The 19,948-nt window shown below is 39.9% G+C and overlaps 1 protein-coding gene across 1 annotated transcript in view; it reads left to right on the forward strand.

The window, feature by feature from the left end:
* The window catches only part of PTPN5 (protein tyrosine phosphatase non-receptor type 5), an 89,878-nt gene that overhangs the window by 41,351 nt on the left and 28,579 nt on the right, over positions 1 to 19,948 (forward strand). The window contains 5 exon segments of the mRNA XM_065065226.1: positions 6,450 to 6,631; positions 7,529 to 7,648; positions 9,486 to 9,569; positions 15,456 to 15,694; positions 18,991 to 19,180. Coding sequence (XP_064921298.1) covers positions 6,450 to 6,631; positions 7,529 to 7,648; positions 9,486 to 9,569; positions 15,456 to 15,694; positions 18,991 to 19,180 — 815 coding nt within the window.

A 19,948-nucleotide genomic window follows, 5' to 3' on the forward strand; every position in this document is an offset into this window, starting at 1 on the left:
AAGTTTATTTCTTCTTTAATTTCTGTTGCACAGAGAGGAGAATGAAGTCTGCAGTTACAGTTTGCAGTCCTACAAAGGACTATTGGATCAATTGAACTGGCTTTTAGTTAGATACCAAAGTGACTTTTGCCTTGCAGTGTTTAGTGGTAAACTTTGTGGGATACGTGGATCTGTCTGGGTTCTTGCTAGTGTTTGAATTAAGCTGCCTGATACCTTCTGAAGTAGCGCTCTATGTGGTTTTGCATTACAAATGCAAGATCTACCAACCACAAATTCTTGGCAGCTAAAACTTGGTCATTTTCCAGAGTGGAATTGGAATTATTGAGGTGATTATGTTGTAAATCCCTTCTGTCTCCAGTCAGGCGGTAGTAGATAGCTGTTGGGTGCATTTAGAAATGTTTTTCTTTGCAGCTCCTAATCTGGATACTTGTAGCAACTAGATGCTCTCCTCCTAATGTTTTATTGAGCCATTTGGAAAAGGTAAATTTATTGAACTCTTGTAGACAGAGCACCTCGGGGACCGAGTAGAAATAGTTTCATAGCATGACTGGGAAGGTAAAAAAAAAAATAAATTAATAATGAAGGAGCCAGAGAAAAAGAGATGCATTCTTAGGATAACAGCAAGTGTTGGAAATAGCATTCCCAGCTTTCAATGGAGCTCATTACATCTCGAGTGTTATGTTTTAGTATAAGTTGTTAGATGAGTTAGGAATGCAGAGAGTATCAAGAAAACCCAGACTTTCCCCGGTGGTGAATTGTATCTGTCTATAAACAGTAATGATGCAGCTTCTGTTATTACATTTAGCTTCTTAATATCTGAGATTGGCTGGTTATAAAAAAGTTCAGTAGAAGTTTCTGAGTTGTGGTGACCCACCAGTTGGTTTCCTGTAGAAAGAGGAATATAAGTTCACAAGTTGTTTGCCTTGTGCGTATGAAAAGTCCCCTTCCTCTTACCCAGTTCCTCCATACCACTGCAGGGCAAGAGAAAGATGGACTTTTGGTCCAAAAGCTCATTCTGTTTCCGTCCTTTTCATACTGCAGTGGTAAACAAAACAGAGAATGTTTTCTCATCTGATACCTCTCTCCTTAAGATCCATTCTTTGATTAGATGAGCTGTCTTTTATCCTCCAGCACAAGCCGCCTCTCATTCATGTGCACTCTGAGGCAGCTCATTCAGCTTTGATGTGTCTTGCCAGCATCTGGACTTGCCTGCAATCAGTGTGTCTTGTGACCTGCAAATTTAACAATGTCTTGACGAGATTTGTGAAGTACAATGCCAGGGCTGTCCCCTGCATATGCAATTTGTGAAAATAATGCGAAAATAAACAGTTGATTAGCAGGCCCATATCAATAGTATATATTCATCTACTGTTTTCTAATCAATAGCAGGTCTCTCTAGCAGGAAATTGGAGGCAGTGATTTTAGTAGGCAATTGCATTTTTATATGTGAAGGTGCAGAGGCTATATGTGAATTTTGGACTCTGGTGCAAAGTGGTGATAGTCTTGTTGGATGTGAAGTCTTGCTGGCATGTTCACATTTTGCAATGCTTCCCTACTGTGGTCCCTTTCTATAGAATAAATTCTTGTCATGTGCAGCCATAATGAAGATATAGGCAGCTTCAGGGGGATATAAATCTCCACACATGTGAAACCAATATGGGACAATGCAGCTGAACTGCTGTGGCATGTTGACTGCTGCAGCCTGGGAGTTGGCAGAACAGGAAGGGTGTGCTTTTCCCTCCTATCTTGTCTATCTGGCAGCTGGTTCCACAGAGGTTGGGGATTTTACCATGAATGAAGAATAAGTCACTGTTAACAAAATTTGTATTTCCCAGTGAAAAGGCGGTACCACCCAGTCCTCCGGAAGCATAATTCCAACAAATAAAGTGTGGTAGATGCAATTAAAAGTCTGATAACTGCATGATCACTGTATTTTCAATGTTAGGGTACATTTTATTTCTATTATAAAAATTCTTTTGGTACAGAGCAAGTTTTTTTTCATCCCAAAAATACATTGTTAAATGAAGTCTTCCAATGGAGCTGTGTCAATTCCTTGAGCATTAGCACCTGTGCACAAGAGAGGACACAAGTTCCTTTTAAAGTGCTAACTTCATTAGGAAATACAGGCAGGATACATGGTTCTGGGAGGTTGTTTTTTGTTTGTTTGTTTGTTTTTTCCTCTGAAGGCTTTAAGTATGAATCAGTAGAGTTACAGAGCTGCTGATGCTTTGCCCACAGCAGCATTTGACTGGATCATGGCAAGTTACTGCAGGGCACTGTTGACTTACCATTACTACAGTGCCTTTTAGTGTTTCAGTTAAGTCTAGTACTCTATGCACATGTTTTTCTGAGAGTGTATATAGGTGTTCTTGTTTCATTCTTCTGCCCTTTATGTACCCGCATATGAAGTTAGAAAAAGAAAGAGCTGGAAGGCACAGGGGTTTCAAAATGGGCATTGTCTGAGTACAGAAGCCAGCTGTTACCTTGTGAGTGGACAAAGATTTTTTTCCCTGTATAGATTATTCCACAGCAAAGTGTTGTGCCATTTATTTTTGGCAGCTTGTACTGGTGACTGTGTTTAAGGAAAGAATACAGGCTGAATGGATCAGTGTTTTGATCCAGAAACTTCCTTTCCTTGAACAGCAAGGGTGAGGTTAAGTTTATGGTACCGTTTTGAAATTTCAAGTTGCTTTAACAAGCCATATGTCTGCTACAGATGCCAGAGACTTTTCAGTTCTTCTGCCAAAGGGTTTTTTCTACCAAGCATAGCCTGATATCAAAGCAAAAGTATTTGGGAAACTTGAATCCCAATCTCCATGATGCAGGGATTGAGGAGGATATCACATTGGTGGTTAGCTTTAACTGTCAGTCAAATCACTGGCAGAGGAGAGGCTTAATTCACTCCTGCTGGATGTAGTCATCCTTATCAGTTGTCTTAGGACCTTTGCACTGACCTTGACACAGGAAAACTTTACTGATACCTCACTCATTTATTACCTAATCTGTGCACTGAAATAAACCAGGGCCCGTTAGAGCAAATAATACAGGAATATAGCATTGCAAGATAAAGTGTGAATTGTAATATAAGTATTCTTTCAAGCTGGTGTAGTTAAATCCATATAGAACCCTAGGCGGGTGTCATTGTATCTGTTAACTCTTTTTTTTATTTGGAGTGGCAAATTTTTGAGTGAACTTAAATTAGTCCTTTGTGTACCCAAGACATTAATCTTAATCTTAATGTATGAATTCTTAATGTATGTATGAATGAATGTATGAATCTTAATGTATGAATCTTAATCTTAATGTATGAATTCAGACAGTTCTCCATTATTTTAGTTCTTGACCTGGTGCCCTCATAGTCTTACAGTCTTAGTGAAAAATACCTGTTGATAACAGCTGAACTGCATCAATTCAATGGAGCTGGAATCCTGGGCTCCTGGGTCCATAGACCAGATCTCTATGCAGTGAAAATAATTGAAAATACAAGTAGCCTATTGTCCTTCATATAGAGCAGTCATAAGAAATAGAATGTGACTCTTACAGCTATACAGCTGTTGCTAGACAACACTGGAATACCAGGAATTAGGCTTCTGGGCTGTGGAGAGGCATAGATCCCCATGGTTACAGATGCAGAGCGGTCTCCTAACTTTAGTTGTTTTTGTTTTGAAGGCATGTGGTTAAGTAGCTTCCACATCGTTATATTAGAGTCAGGGTTCTGTTTCCAACATAGGCAGAAGTGACCTTGTAAAATCTCAGGCTGTTACAGGTATGAAACAAAGAAATTCTGTTTACCTGGTGCATTAGGCAGGTGAATGAGCTTTTGGTCAGTTAAAAAAAAAAAAAAGCTTTTGGAAATATGATGTATTATGATTTGTACAAAATAGTTGGAAGCTTATCTGAATCTGTGTTCACTGGCTATTTGTTTTGGTTGTCTTCCCAAAGGTGTTTTAATTCTGCTCTGTGTATTTTATCACAAGCTTTGGGGAGGAGTATTCAAGAAAAGTCACTACGGATTGGAAAAACAGCAAATAGGTTCGTTGGCCATTCTTGGGGACAGAGGTGCATTATTTAAGTCCAGTAAAGGAACAGTAGGACTTAAAACATGCTTAGTGAAAACAGAAGGTTAGAGACTTTAATAAAACCATAATGAACAATATATAAATAGATACCTTTTAATGTCTGTATCTCAGCCACAGGTGCATGTCTTTTTGCACAGATGATGAAAATAATTTCTGATATCAAGATTCTGTCCCTGCTAAATTTCAAATTCCTATTCCAAAACACAGACCATAAACATCCTGCAAAAAGTGCAGGAAAAAAAACAGGCAAACAGTAACAAGGGTTTTCCCCTCAGTTCTTGTCCAAATCCAGTGATACATGAAGCAGCTTGGAAGCTTGGAAATTTTTAATTTCAACTGTTAAATTTTAGTACATTATAGAAAATGAAAACAAAGGTCAGCATTGAAATATTTAGGTAGCCTTAACTGTGTCTGCTGAATGTGGTCGCTGTGTTGTCCTCCTGGAGAACTTTGGGTCCAGCTTTATGTAGCATGGTGTCAGAAGTCACATGTTAAGAGTGTGTTCAGTATTCCAAGAACTGCGTCTGGACTCTGTGTTTCCTGGGGGGTGTCATGGACTGCAGATGGACCATCTGGATCCTGAAGGGTAGGGAGGTAGAGCTGCTGTGATCTTTGGAGCTATATTCCAGAAACTGTGTGCTTTTCTTTGAAATGTGTTGTTTTCAAGTGGTTGTCTTCTAGCATTAAAGACATACAGAAGAAAGTGAAGGAAGTTTTACCACCATGAGAAATATGGGATGGGATGGGATTGTTGACAGTTACATATTTTTCCATGTTTTATTGACCTGTATTTAATATGAAATTTTGTCAGTGGTTATGTAAATTACTGTACCGAGTCCTTGGCAAATAGTCAGTTAATTGTGATATGACGTGCATGGGTATATGTCTGTCTAGATGCATGTTCTCTATGCTCCTTGGGGCAATACCTGTGTAAAGACAATGAAAATAGCTACATGTAACCAGTTATACTCAGCATACCCTCCTGAGGCCACTACCTGTCATAAACTGATCAGAGATATTTTGAAAATGAGAAACCAGTAACCTGATCTCCTGGGCAAGTAGCTGGTAGTACCTTGCAGGTGCTCCTTCTGTTATCTCTGGGTCTCTCCAGTCATTACAAAATTATGACCCTGTTTCTGTTGGGCAGCTGTGGGAATGGAGAACCTTGCAGAGAAAGACATCAGCATCTCCCAAACACCTTGTTTTGTGCAGGAATGGATGTCCCAAGGTTTGTTTCAGTGAGGAGAAGAATAATCAGAGTGGGAATAAGCATTGCATGTTCCTGTCCACTCTTACATATTTGGATTTTATAAATCAGGAAGGGGTATTTTCATGAATCATTACTGTACCAATGGCCAGACTCTTAGCTTACATGTAGATCCTAGTTTCATTTGCCTAATCAGAGCTGTGGCTGGTTTGTGGATGCTAATCTGACTTAAAGATACTATTGTGAGATATTTAGAGAAATGTCTGATGAGAGGAACGTTCTGTAGACGCTTGACCCTCAACACGCCACAGAAGGGCCAATGATGTGGCTGTTCCCTGGGGCAAAGGTGGCTGCCTTAGGTAGGCTTAAGGCTACAGTGTTGTATGTAGGACAGCCTTGGGGCTTTCCTCATGTAGAAAGATGTGAATCAGTAGTACTTATATCAAATGGGTTTGATCTTTCACTCCTGTTAGCTTGTAAGTTAATTTATATCTACACAGAATGTGTTCAAAATACTGTTACTGAGGGACTAGCCACTCCAGTGCATATTTCCACTGAATGGAATAGCATTACAACATTATTAAATAGCACTCGAGTATGAATTCTTCCAAGAAGTAGGTTACTAGGATAAAGTCTATTTTATTAATGCCTTAGGACACTCAGCCAAAATCCAGAGCCCTTGAGCACTATTCAGACACATAACATGAAACAGTCTCTACCTCAGAAATTTGTAATAAAATTAAACAAAGCAGACAACTATGGGGAAATAAAGAAGTTGCAGCAGGGAGGGACAAAATGGGTTCTCTGCTACCCTGTATCTGGGAAGTGTGGAGCTAGAAAATAGCACAGATGATTCCTTTTAAAAGGTAAAAATGAAAAGGTGCAGTGATGTAAATGAGAATTTATTAACAACACAGCCCAGAATCTGCACCTCCGGAAAGAAAGGGAAAATAATTTATCCGCCCACACTCACTTCTTCTGACGAAGGCAGGTGAATGCAGCTGCACTAATAGAGTGTGACGCTCACAATCCTGAGCTGCACTTACTGATGCAGAACTGAGAAGTAACCATTGTCTCTAGGAAAACAAGAACCTTTGCAGGCTCTGCAGTGGCTACAGGGTTACCTACTATTCATTCCCTGCACATGTCATTTTCATGTGAAGGTCTTCCCAATCCAGCCATTATGGAGTCAGTGGATGAAGCTGAAGGACAACGGGGACAGCTGAACAGGAAGGAGCAGTCCCTGAAAACCTCACAGAAAACAGCACTGCATGGTTGGGCTGCCCGGTGGAATGGATTAATGCCTGGAGACAGCATGTATCTGTTTGTCTTCTCACAGATCCTGGTAAGGCAGCTTGTCATTGCTTTGAAATGCTGGACCCTTCTTGGGAGGTTTTCTTCTCGTTGGTAGTAGATGCAGCAATGCACGTAGCTACAGTCCTCTCATTTCTTCTTCTACCTCTCACAGCCCTGCCTTTTGACACCCCAAAATCCCATCCCATTCCCTGCCCTTCTGCAAATGCCTCCTTTGCCAAATGACCCGTCTCTCAACAAATCCATCTTCTGTAGCTGATATGTATGGGGGTAAATAACCATCTTGTTAAAAAGTAGATTGGGAGGTGTTTCCTTTAAAGTTGTAGTTTGCACTTTATGGTCAGAGGTGAGGGTATACCTCTCTGTGGGGTGTTAAATACAGCATCTTTGCTTTTGTAGTTTTATGTTAACTGTGATGTGTGCAGCAACCTTAAGTGGTTCAAATGAAATGTCTCAACATGTGTATGTTTGTGTGTATCTTTTTATAGGGATACATATGTGAATATGGGTATTTGTGAGAGCTTTGCATAGTATGAGATAAGCCTTAATGGTCTTTGTATGTTATTAAAAGTTCGTTGAATTAACCAGTTTTGATCTAAAAGTAATAATGCTGGAAGGTTAGAAGTCAGAGGACTCTGTTGCTCTTTCAATGTACAGGCTGCCATGGCCAGTCCTTTTGCTAGTGTAGAGGCAAGTAAGCTTGCTTAATTCAGTGATATACATCTAGTTAATGGTAGCTAATCATTTAGCCTTCAGTCTTTTTATTCTTGTTAAGCTACAGCCTAGAAAATACCTGACTTCTTAAAGCAAAAATTATGATCAACATGAAATCAATGAGAACTAAATTAGTTAATTATGCAGTCTTGAAATGAAAATGAATGTTTGTATAATGAGATGCTCATTATGTATTTTCTGATTGATTGCACAGCTTCTCTGCATGATGCTGTGGTACAGCACTTATGGGACCATCCCAGCAGCCCAGAATGCCTTTGACCTGCTGTCTTACTTGCTTACCCCATTTAAACAGTTTTTGTCAGATCAAGGGGAGGTAAGTCCCTGTACTCCACTCTGATTATGTAGTTAATGTCAGTAGCCTTGGGTGGGGCTTCTAATACCTCTTCTGATAAAAAGTATAATACACATGTATTTGATATAATATAGTGTGCATCCTGAAACGGTGAAGAGTTTTCTGAAAGAGATTCATATTTTATCTTCAAGATACAGGGCTAAATCTTTGGCTGTGATGTTAGATCAGTACAGCAGATTTTTCGTAATGTGCAAATGATTGCAAACAAAACAAAGCAATAAGAAATCAGCACACTAAGGGTTAGCCCATAGTAAAGGGAGAGCTGGAACTTAATTTATTAGGGTGGATAGAAGCTTGAATTCTGGAAGAATGGATCAACCCACATAAAGGGTGTAAATCAAAAAATAGTCACAAAATTATATTTTTGTTGAGTGTTTAGAGCATATTTATGAGGAGTGAAAATATTTCAGGTGTACGAAGTGTACAGATTGAATTATAGCCACAAAGCTACCCCAGTAAAATTACTTAGCTTCTCACCATGACATAATCACACGTATACCAGTATGATTCATCTGATAAATTGCTGGGGTAATTATACCCAGTGCAGATTTCTCTAGTGTGGACAGAACATTAATTAAATGCTGAGCAGCTACTTTCAAAAATCAGGCAAAATATAACTGCCATCAGAATGTTTAGATTCATTGTACATGATCTTTGTAGCAGAGGTTATGCAGTACAATTAGGAAATCTGACTCAGTGCCTCTTGTGGCTGAAGTACAGTGGAGACTGTTTTCTGTGTTCACTTAACAATATTATGAACTGCACGTCACCTGCTCTTTTGTTTATTTGAAAAAAGCCTTTTTTCTTCGGCATTTCTCAGCTGAATTTATTATGCATAATCAGAGCATTGCCTGGATCTGTTTGCAGTGGGTCAGTCATTAGCAAATGGTTCCTTACAGAAGAATCATGATTTATAGGATTTTGACGTAAAATAAGTATTCCGTGTGAAGGAAACTGATTCCTAGAATGTACCATAAGAACACCCCAAGTATGACTCTCTGCAGATGGTCTTTCATGTCTTTGAGGACAGTTTATTGCAGCACTATTTACAGTGCAAATTTAGACTTGAAAACAGTAAAGACAACTAAATCTTCTGACAATAAATAAGCAAAGGAAATCTCTTAACTCTGATTTTCTTTTTAGCTGTACTAGTGGGTCAGAAGCAGAGTAAAATTCCTTGCCCATTGAAGCCCATTAGGGCTGTATTTTGCACCTACCATAGATAATAGGTTGAATTAACAATACACTATTTGAACATGATTAAGATATTGGAGTAACATTCAGTGCCACTGCTGTGAGTGAACCTGATGGTATGTCACAGGATGTATACAAAATGTAGAGAAGTCCTCTGTGGCCAGGTTTTATGTAAGGACCCACAAACACAGGAACAGTACTGAATTTTCTTCCAAGCCCTTTGCCATGGTATAAAATTACACTGACTGTGGCAATGAAACCTTGGTCCAGGCTGCAAAATTGAATCATGAATCCAGATCTCAATTTTGGAAATGTTTGAGGATGGGAAGCGGATTTCCTAATTGCCGTCACAGTGAGCTCTGTTTTTTAGACCTTCTGAGATGCTGAGGCTTAGCGATGGTTTCAATTTCAGCCTTCTCCAAAGCCTGGCATTCTTCTGTTGGTAGTGGCGGCTTTTCCATGGATAAGAGTATGGTGTAACGAAATCTATATGGGAAATCCAAGAAGGAATATGGAATATACGGTTTGTCAAGAACATGCATGCAGACACTCTACTATGCCCCTAAATACTTTATGAATTATTGTCAATTCTGTTGTTTCACAGGACCTGACTAGAATTGGGAGCATTGTGGTATCATACATCCTGCTGTCTTTAGCTTCTTTAGGACTGTTACTTGTGGGATCTCTGGTAAGTTATGGCACTGTGCAAACTATATTCATGCCCTTTTTCTGTGAATTTTTATAAGATTTCTAAATGAACTGAAGTTGTTGATGTTATGCTCAAGTTGATTGTAAAGCAATGTCTTTGGGGCTTTTTCTATATAATTATCTGCTTGCTTTATGTAGAGGAATCATGACTACACTTATCCTTACTCAATTTCTTGATGAATTGGGGAGTATGCAGATGGTTTTTATTCTTTTCATCTGCAGATGTGCAAACTATTTTCTTTTAATTATAAGGGGTGTGGTGTAGTAATGGGACCATCTAATATTGCTACCTTCTGAATTGACTGCAGAGCAGCCACTGACTTAAGTGTCAGAAAGAGCTGTTCCAGAGCAACAGTGTAATTGTGAACATAATGCCCTTGTAGATGTAGGCCAAGGTCCTGGCTGTAGAACAAGATCAGTGGCATAACTACATTTAATCTAGTTAGCTGTCAGCTGTTTGGAAGCAGGAGGAACGTATTGTGTGTCACAACATCCTCATAGTGCAGGCTGGATGAATGCATGGTGAGGTGGGTCATGAACTGTCTGGATGGCAGAGCTCAGAGGGTTGTGATTAACAGTGCAAAGTCTGGTTGGAGGCCTGTAGTTAGTAGGTTCCCCAGGGGTTAGTAATAGGTCTAGTCCTGTTCAACCTGTTCATCAGTGACCTGGATGAACAGACTGAGTGCACCCTCAGCAAGTTTGCTGACAATAATGAACTAGGAGGAAGGGTTGATACACCACAAGGCTGTGCTGCCATTCAGCAAGAGCTGGACAGGCTGGGGGACTGATGAAGTTCAACAAGGGCAAGTAAAAGGTCCTGCACCTGGGGAGGAATAACCCCAGGCAGCAGTACAGGTTAGGGGCAGATCTGCTGGAAAACAGCATTGCAGAGAAGGACCTGGGAGTTGTGGAGGACAGCAGGCTGACCGTGAGTCAACAATGTGCCCTTGTGGGCAAGAAGGCCAACTGTATCCTGGAGTGCATTAGGAAGAATGTGACCAGCAGGTGGAGGGAGGTTGTCGTCCCACTCTACTCTACCCTGTTGAGGCTGCATCTGGAGTACTGTGTCCAGTTCTGGGCTCCCAGTTTAGGAAGGACTGTTGATGGGAAGGGACCTCTGGAGACTGCTAGTCTAACATCTTGCTTGAAGCAAGGCTGTTGCCAACACTCAGTAAGGTGAGACATGCATTTTTCTGCACAGATTTTGAAAACCTTTGGAAAAGGAGACATAAAATATTTCTGGTTGCCTGTGCCATAACAGCGTGGTGCTCTTGGGGAATAACTTATTTTCCTAATATCTGATATGAATTTCTCAAAGCTGAATGTCTGAGCTGAATTTCTGCAGCTTGTGGCCATTTTCCATTGTGGTATCAGCTGCCACTAGCAAGAAGAGTCTGACTGCATCACCTAGGAGCTGCCCTTCATGTAGTTGCAGGCTGCTGTTAGGTCACCTCGGCCTCCTCTTTGCCAGGATGAACAAGCCCAATTCTCTCCACCTTTTTCAAAGGTCATATGTTCCAGAGCCCTGCCCTCCTTTGTAGCCCTCCACCGGGCCCACTCCACTTTGTCCTTCTCTTTCTTAAACTAGAAGGCCTAAAACTGGACACAGTATTCAAGGTGCAGCTGCATCAGTGCCAAGGAGAGGGAAATAATACCTGCTTTGGTTTGATGGCCACACTCCCTGGTAGGAAATTTATAATATTTCGTAGTGTAGTTAAGTTTACTCAGAGTTTGCACAGTGGCAAAATCTTCTGTTTAATGTGTCGAGTGAATGTGTTTTTTAAAACTATTCACAAGCCAAGTAATTAGTGTTAATGTCTCTATTATTGTGATCATCATAGACAAGGAAGTTAGCCGGGCTTAATGCGATTTTCTGCTTTTTCGATGCTGCTGTTCCTTATCTAGATGAATGTAGTTTTCAAAAAATAAACTTCTGGTGATTTTGTAATTGCAAATATTAAAGAACAAAAATGAGATATCTGAGAACTGTGATGAACAGTCTGAATTCCAGGTAATTTTGCAGCAAAACATTCAGAGCGGGAAATCAAAACAGTGGGGGTGTGATTTCTCTTCATATCCAGCCTAATTTTTGCTGGATGGAAACATTTTACTGCTGACCCATTCTTAGCACAGAAACTAACTGTACATGAAAGCTCTTTGCCCAAGAATTCAGATCTCAGTTTGAACTGCTTAGCGCATGTAGTAACTCCTCACAGGTGAACACTTATACTAGTGTAGATGAGAGCGGACTTGGCCCATTTTTAAGTGTTGGTTAAAACTTTTTTGTAGAAAACAGTTTTATAACAGTTTTCATGTAGGCAAGCTTGCTCTGCTTTGTATTCCTGTGGTCTGTGCTAACAGTCTTCTAGCTGGAGTGGAGGCACAAATGTATCTGTGTGACAGCCTGTTTTCTGGACAAGTTGCAGAGAACCAGAACATAAGAAATGTCCGTGAGCACACACTAATGGTCTGTCTTGCATAGTATATTCTATCTTACAGTGGCACTAGGAAGGAGAGGCTGTTCAGAGAGGGCATATGAAGCTTTTCTGTTCCTGGCAACCTGTTAACCTTACTGTCTGACATAAAACCATAGAATGGTTTTGGTTGGAAGGGACCTTCAGAGGTCATCTAGTCCAACCCCCTTGCAATGACCAGGGACATCATCAACTAGAGCAGGTTGTTTAGAGCCCTGTCCTGTCTGGCCTTGAATGTCTCCAGGAAATGGGGCATGCATCACCTCTCTGGGCAACCTGTGCCAGTGTTTTACCACCCTCATGTAAAGCATTTCTTCCGTATATCTAGTCTGAATCTCCCCTCCTTTAGTTTAAAACCATTACCCCTTGCCCTATCACAACAGGCCCTGCTAAAAAGTCTGTCCCCATCTTCCTTATAAGCCCCCTTTAAGGTCTCCCTGGAGCCTTCTCTTCTTCAGACTGAACAGCCCCAACTCTCTCAGCCTGTCCTCATAGGAGAGGTGTTCCAGCCCTCTGATCATATTTTTGTCTGTCCTCTGGACCCTCTCCAACAGGTCCGTATCTTTACTTGAGGGCTCCAGAGCTGGATGGAGGACTCACCAGAGCAGAATAGGTGGGGAGAATCACCTCCCTCAACCTGCTCGCCATGCTCTTTTTGATGCAGCCCAGGTCGTGCTGCTTTGCATTTGCTTCTGTCAGTATTTAGGAAATAAGGTGTAAGATAGCCCTTAGCAGAACATTGAAAAGAATGTACTGATGGAGCTAAGCAGGGTTTCAAGAATACCAGCCTGGTGGTTGCATGAAAACAGTTTTCTTTATTTTCCTTCTTTCTCAGCTGAGTGATGCATATTTTCTTTTTATGGGTTTTAAGCAATGTGCTGTCCAGAAGGGACCTTGAAAGGCTCCTTTACCTTAAGAAGTGCCTTTATGATGAAATCTTTTTTTCCCAAATGTACTCTTCTGTCTTTATAGGTGGACCTGATAGATCTCATGTATATACTAGATGGCATAACAGTGAAAAGGAGCTTATCCTGTTTTTTTATTCAGCAACTGTGGTAACTTACAGTAATGCTTTAGTAGTTCCCTGTGGAAGGGAGAAAATGTGCCTTTTATGCAGGTATTTTGTTGCTTTATTATAGAGTAGTAACTGTTGAGCCACCTAACAAGGCTGAGTAATGGTGGTCATGTGGATTCTCGGAAGTGAAACCAAGAAAAGAGGGGCCCTGCCTGGTCTGTCTATGCACTATCTCAAGTCCAGCTCATTCCTATATCAAGAAATTTGTGACTCTAATACATGTAGAACAAATTTTTTGGGAGACCTCAGCTAAGGTTTTGAGGCACTTTTCTGAAAATACTGAGGTACCAGAATGTGTTGGGAGGTTAGCAATCAGAGTGAAAATAAAAGACTGGACAGAGGTCTTAAGGCTTATATTAGTGATGCTGTCTGTTTTCTGCCTCATATAATGGTGTTTTAAGACCCAGGCAGCTGCAGAGAATCCGCATAGTCTCTAGTCCTCCTGAACAAGTTTTCAGAGCTCACTATTTTGATATTATTCAGTTTAACCCCATCACTTTCAAGTATAACTTCATTTCTTCCAGTGTCTTGGGCAGCTCCCCATTTATTACAATCTAAAGAAAAGCTGCCTGGTTTCTAGGGTAAACTTTTTGTTCCTTTGGATTTACAGTGTGTTAAATCACCAGTGAAATCAATCCTGTGTCACCATACCAGCTCTAGAATCTGTAATACATAATTAGTACCTACACCTTCAGCTTGACCCTCAGCACAAGTGTTGCTTTTAATAATAACAGCACTCTCCAGCAGTACAAAGTTGTTGAGCAGATACTCCACACAGTGAACTGCTCAGCTATTACAGTCTTGTAATATGTGAAAGAGCCATGGGTAGTACTGTGGGACTGCCACGCTGCAGAAGTCATCTTGGGGAATGAAAACAGAATCAGATCTTCAAGCTGCTTGCTTGTCATCCAACAAGCCAAGCACGTAGGACACACTCAGTTCAGGTTTGGCCACCAATTTGTGTAAATAAAAGTCTAATAATCATATTCCTATGTTTGCTTTTGTAATTATTGTGTAGTTTGATTAAGTGAGACAAATAAAAATAAAAAGTGAAGTGTTAAATTAATACTGCTGCTTTGTGAGAATATAACATTTGCCAGAGCTGACTATGGACAGAAATTAAAACTTGATTCACTTCCTTTCATTCTTTCTTAGAGAAATGAGACTACATGAAGACACAGGCACAAGAAAATTATTTAAAATCCTATACAACTTATTGTGCTTTAGTAGCCTAGGAATATAAATTTGGCTTTTTTTAATAGCACATTTTCTAAATTCAGCTACACATTGTAAGAAAAGGATGGAAGAGGCTTTACTTTGGAAAATGTGGCCTGTTGTTTTTTCTCTCAAAAGGATGCCTGTCAGCACAGTATAGTTTGTGTAACATTTAGCCTGAATGATGCTGCTCCTAGTTCAATGCTAGAGGGGTGAAGCTGGCATAAGGTTCCAGATCCTGAAATTCAGTGGTGGACTTGAAATTTTTAGCTGAGGCCTGAGTGTAGGAGTAAACTGTCTACTGATACAATCTCCAAATCATCTAGACTTCCACAGCATCCGTGCAAACCAATATGATACAGTAATTTTTTAGATTCATGCCATTTCAAACCCTTCGTTAGTTCATATTATAAAATTTAATATTACATTTATGTCCTAGAACTTAACAAATTTCATTATTTAATGTTTATACCATGTTTAGATCAGATTGTTAGATTACAAAACAGGCTTTGTCACTGGCCAGAAACTGATATGGGCATTCTGAGCCTCAAAAGCTGGTACATCTAAATGAAGGCTTCTTTCAAAAAATGATTGGTTTATACATGAATTCAGGTACAGTACTAAATTATCAAAGATGTGCAATTCAAGAAAATATGTTTACTTTTCTAAACCCAGCTATATTTAAATTTTAGATGGAAAACCGTTAAGTCAGGAAAGGTATGATTTGTACAATAGTATAGTAGATTTTTATTTTGTAAACAAGCTTTGGAAGGGTAAGAAACTGAACAAAAGTACAGTGCTGTCACATTGGCTTGCATATGATGGTCACAAGCACATTCCACTTCCACTGTATCCCTGAGTTAAGCCTGACCAGCTCTGTGGAAACCTCTATGGCTGAAAGCAGGTTTGAATGGGTAGATGTGAACCCTTATAACAAGCACCACAAAGCTACTCCTGCATGGAACATTCCTGTTCTCTTCAGTACTCTCCAATTCTAATACATTATAGTAAGCTGGGATGCTGCCCTAAAGACCCATCCTCTAGGCTGTGTGGAAGGGCTGGCAACAAGCAGAAAGCTTTTTAAAATGTTTGTTTCCTCCAGTTTTGGCATCTCCTCAGAGCCCGTCCAGACCTCACCTTTCCACTGCAAGAGGACAGACGCCAATCTGTGAGCCGGCAGCCTTCGTTCACGTACTCAGAGTGGACAGAGGATAAAAATGAGGACGACTTCCTAGATTTGGATCCTGTACCAGAGACTCCGGTCTTTGACTGCGTAATGGACATAAAAGCGGAGACAGATCCAGCTACTCTAACGGTTAAATCTGTGGGCTTGCAAGAAAGGTAGGGTAGATGTGATTAATAGGGGAAAGCCTGGTCCAGATTTTCTGAATTTACGAGTACTGTGTAGTAGTGAGCTTGCTTGCCTTCATGAATGTCATTATAAATTGTGGTTTTAAAATCAAACACCTGCTTTATTTCCCATCTTGTTTTCAGTCCAGTCATAAATATTAACATACTGGCCAAAACCCATACAGTTTCTAGATGGCTTTCAACAAATGGCTTTCCCCCTCTGCCAGGGGAAATTTAGGCTGGATATTAGAAAGAAATTCTTTACAGAGAGGGTGGTCAGGCATTGGAATGGCCTGCCCAGGGTGGGTGGTGGACTCACCGTCCCTGGAGGTTTTTAAACTGAGGTTGGACATGGCACTTAGTGCCATGATCTAGTAAATGCACTGGAGTTGGACCAAGGGTTGGACTTGATGATCTCTGAGGTCTTTTCCAACCCAGTCGATTCTGTGATTCTGTGAAATGTTATTCAAAAGTGTCATTTCTTTCCTTTGAAATATCCATTTCTTTTTGATCAGTCACTTACCATTCCCCAAGGTGGCAACTGCAGGGCATGAAAGCCACTGTAGGGTGGTGAAAGCTTTTACCTCTGAAAGAGATGGATCTTGTGGTTTGTTTTGGTGTGGTTTTGTTTATTCGTTTGGTTAGTTTTTTCTGTTATTCATGCTGGAGGATTAGTCTTTTCTCCAAAAGCAACTTGTAGGACAAGTGGTAACCTACGATAATTCTCATGTAAATCAGTTAGTCCGAAAGCAAGTTGATTCCTTTTACATTAACCCAGTAATGGAAGTTTGGGGTGAGCTGGTGTTCACTCCTTGAACTATTGGGACAACAGAGCTTCTCAGAGAGATTCACAGCTGGGAAAAGGCATTTTTAAGATAAAAGGAAGGTCTTATTCTGGTTGGTGTTCTTTGAGTTGTCTTAGTGAAATATAACAAAGATCTTGATGATAGAAATCCTGTGGAGAAATTCTGCAAAGGTGATGATGTTATGAATAAGAATGAGGTTATTGAAGGGCCCGCCTTAGCAAAGTATCATCTTTTTTTATTTCTAGGTTTTCAAGCTTAATTGGCGTGCTAACTATTGTTAATTCTCCTATCTAAAACTTAAAACAAAGGGCAGAAAATAGGTTGTGGGGTTTTTTTTTATTTAAAGTATGATGCTGAGTTTGCAAAGGTCCACATGACACAGGAAAAGGGAAAGTTACAGAAGCAGCTTTTAATTTGCACTCTGTGAGTTTAGATTTCTTTTTTTCACGTTATCCATGGTTACAATGTTTGTCCTAAAATGTCTTGCCTTTTATATTCTACTTCGAATATGAAATTGCAGTAACCTCTGGGGCTTGTCCCTGAACCTGCTGCTGTCTGCAAGTTTTGCTGTTGTTTTTCGTTATAGGCGAGATTGGGCTTGAAATGCATCAATCATTTGTGCTTTTTACTGTCTCTTACTTCATTCCATCTCTCTCTTGTTAGACATCTTTTCTCAGGTTATGGCTAGCCTGCAGGAAAGATACTCACTGTTTCAAGAGACTTGGGGAATATCAATTGGGGAACAGCAGCTGGGGAATATTAAGTTGTTCAAGGGATGAATTACAATTAAAAACCTGCTAAAGAAGTAGCCATGGGAAAAAAAAAAAAAAGTAATTTCTTTAAGTTCTCACACTGGGTAGAACGTGTACACTTAAGATGTGAAATAAACTTATTTTCAACATGCACATGTGCTTGAGAAGCCAGGCATCATTTCAAGTTTGAGCTGTGCTCTGACAGATTTCATTTACATCAAGCATTGCTCACTCTTCCTTTGTTTGATGTTGTATTGAATTATCTACCTATCCGTCTTTTGCATCAGTTCTGCTTGTCCGTCTTACTTCCCTCTCATTCCTTAACCACCTACAACATTAGAGGGGTAGTTGCTAGCTAAATTCAAACAGTACTGGATGTTACTCTTAAGAAGAAACAATCTCATTTCCTCATGCTGAAGATCTATTAATATCTTTATATACATAACCTGTTCTGCCCTAAAAAAAAGAAAAAAAAATAAAGTATTTGTTACCAATTGCAGCTGTTTCTGGGGAGGAACGTAGCAGCTATTTAACAACACATGGGAGGGTAGGGTCAAAATCTTTTCAAAGGGTGTCACTGAAGATTCAGTATATACTGCTAGTGGTCATGTTTAATCCAAAATCATTTCCCCATGACTGTGAATCATAGCAGGTGGCTGGCTGCACAATCTTTTGGAAAAGCTCCTGCAACCAGAAAAAGGGCTGTGATCCAAGTGACAACTTCTACTGTTGTCTTTGTGAGCTGGTCATGCCTGCATTCTTACGTGTTTTTTCAACATCTCCTGCAAACACCTCCAAACTAGATTTTGCCAGTTGAGAGTCATAAAAAATAGATTTACTGTTTGAATGCATAGAATATTACACCTAGTAATCATCGTCTTGTGTGATTTTATTGTGATGTTAAAGATATTTAAATACAGATTCACTGATGACATTTGAATCTTTTTTCTGGGATATGCAAGATTGACAGAAGCTCAGAAATGCTTTAAAACTGCATTCAATAAACAATACAGGCATTTTGACTTTTTTTTTTTGTTTCATTGTATGGCTAACTTACATTTAAAGCCACTAAAAAATTTGTTTAACAGCATATTTGTTTTTAATGTAATTCTTAAAATGTTGGGACCTTCGTTTTACCCTCATCCTGATGTACTGTTGTGGAAAGTTTTTCACGCAGGAGAAGTCATTCACTGTAATGGGTGGCTTCTTATTTCTTTATTAATGTTGACCTGGTAATGTTTATCCCAAGATCTTACCCCACTGATGTTGTCTGTGATTCTAATAAATGGTTATTCAGTAGGATCTGGTCTGACAAAAGCTAAGACCAAGATTTTCACCTGAGGTGTCTGAAATGTCAGTCCATATTTAGGCATGCAAAAACTTGGCGTGATTGACACAAGTATGAAAACTTTCCTGCAGTTGCCTGTTTAGCACCTTTGATAAGCAAGTTGGATCTATTTAGGTGATGAAGTATGCAGTTACCTCCCTGTAGACAGCACTTTGAAAGTGTTGACCTTCATACTCCAGTGTACAAAATCAGCTTCTGGTCTTGTCTACACAAGAAGCATCGCTCACTTTTTCACAGTTAGTGACCAAGATGTACACAGCAGAACCAGCTGGGTGCTTTTCTAAAGCTGCTGTTTATCTGTCATTGGGACTGTGTCTGTAGCTGACAATGATGGGTCAGTCTGTTCTGTTGTAAGCAAACTTTGATCACTCTGTTTTGCAGAAGAGGTTCAAATGTTTCACTCACACTGGATATGTGTACCCCAGGCTGTTCTGAGCAAGGGTTTGGCTATGTCATGTCACCACGGGAGCAGTCAGCCCAAGAATACCTCCAGACAGCATCAAACATCCTTACTGAAGAGGAACTGCACAAGAAAGCACTGGATCCTTTCATACTCCAGGCAGAGTTCTTTGTGAGTATCTGACCTCTCTGTTCTAGGAGCATCAGAAAAATGGGATGTTGTGTCTCTTCTATGAACCCTGCTATTATTTTCTGCAAGTCTAAAATTAGTACCTGCAAACTCCACTTCCATCAGTGAAGCTTTTAATGCAATCCTGAAATTTGTCATCCCTTGAAATGACAACATCTGAAGGCTTTCAGGGATATTGTCACTTAAAAACTAAAAAATCTGTTCTGGCAACAAAACAAAACAAAACAAAAAGCATCTTCGTTTTCACAAGTCTCTTTTTTTCTCTTAGCATGCTACTTTTTAACAAAAAAGTCAAACTTTTTCACTAGAGTACAGAAGAAAAGCCAAGTTTGCTATAGGCATAACTTCTTGATATGTGTCTGGAGTTGCCCTAGGGATGAAATTCATCCAAGTGCATGATCTTTGCTGTTAAGTGCTTGGCATGGAGCTACTTTCCAAACCTGAATGTTCTCCAGATAACCAAAGCAGAGAAGATGAGTATGTCACTCAGCAGGAGCCATAGGAAGTATGTCTTACTGGGTTTTTTTCTCCACAAAGATTATTTACTAGTTGTAAGCTGCTCTATTAGTTAGTTGCTTTTAGGATTCTGAAGTATGTTTCCTTGGCTCACTGTATCCACTGTTGCTTTGGGAGAAATAATTTTTTGCCTCATTTTTGGAAAAAATATACATATACAGATGAAGCAAGCAGTTGAAAATTGGATTTCTAAGTAGTTTACAACAAAGGCCAGATACATTTCAGTGTAGTGAG

Source organism: Columba livia, chromosome 5, assembly GCF_036013475.1.
Source record: "Columba livia isolate bColLiv1 breed racing homer chromosome 5, bColLiv1.pat.W.v2, whole genome shotgun sequence".
In the NCBI taxonomy this organism is placed as follows: Eukaryota; Metazoa; Chordata; class Aves; order Columbiformes; family Columbidae; genus Columba; species Columba livia.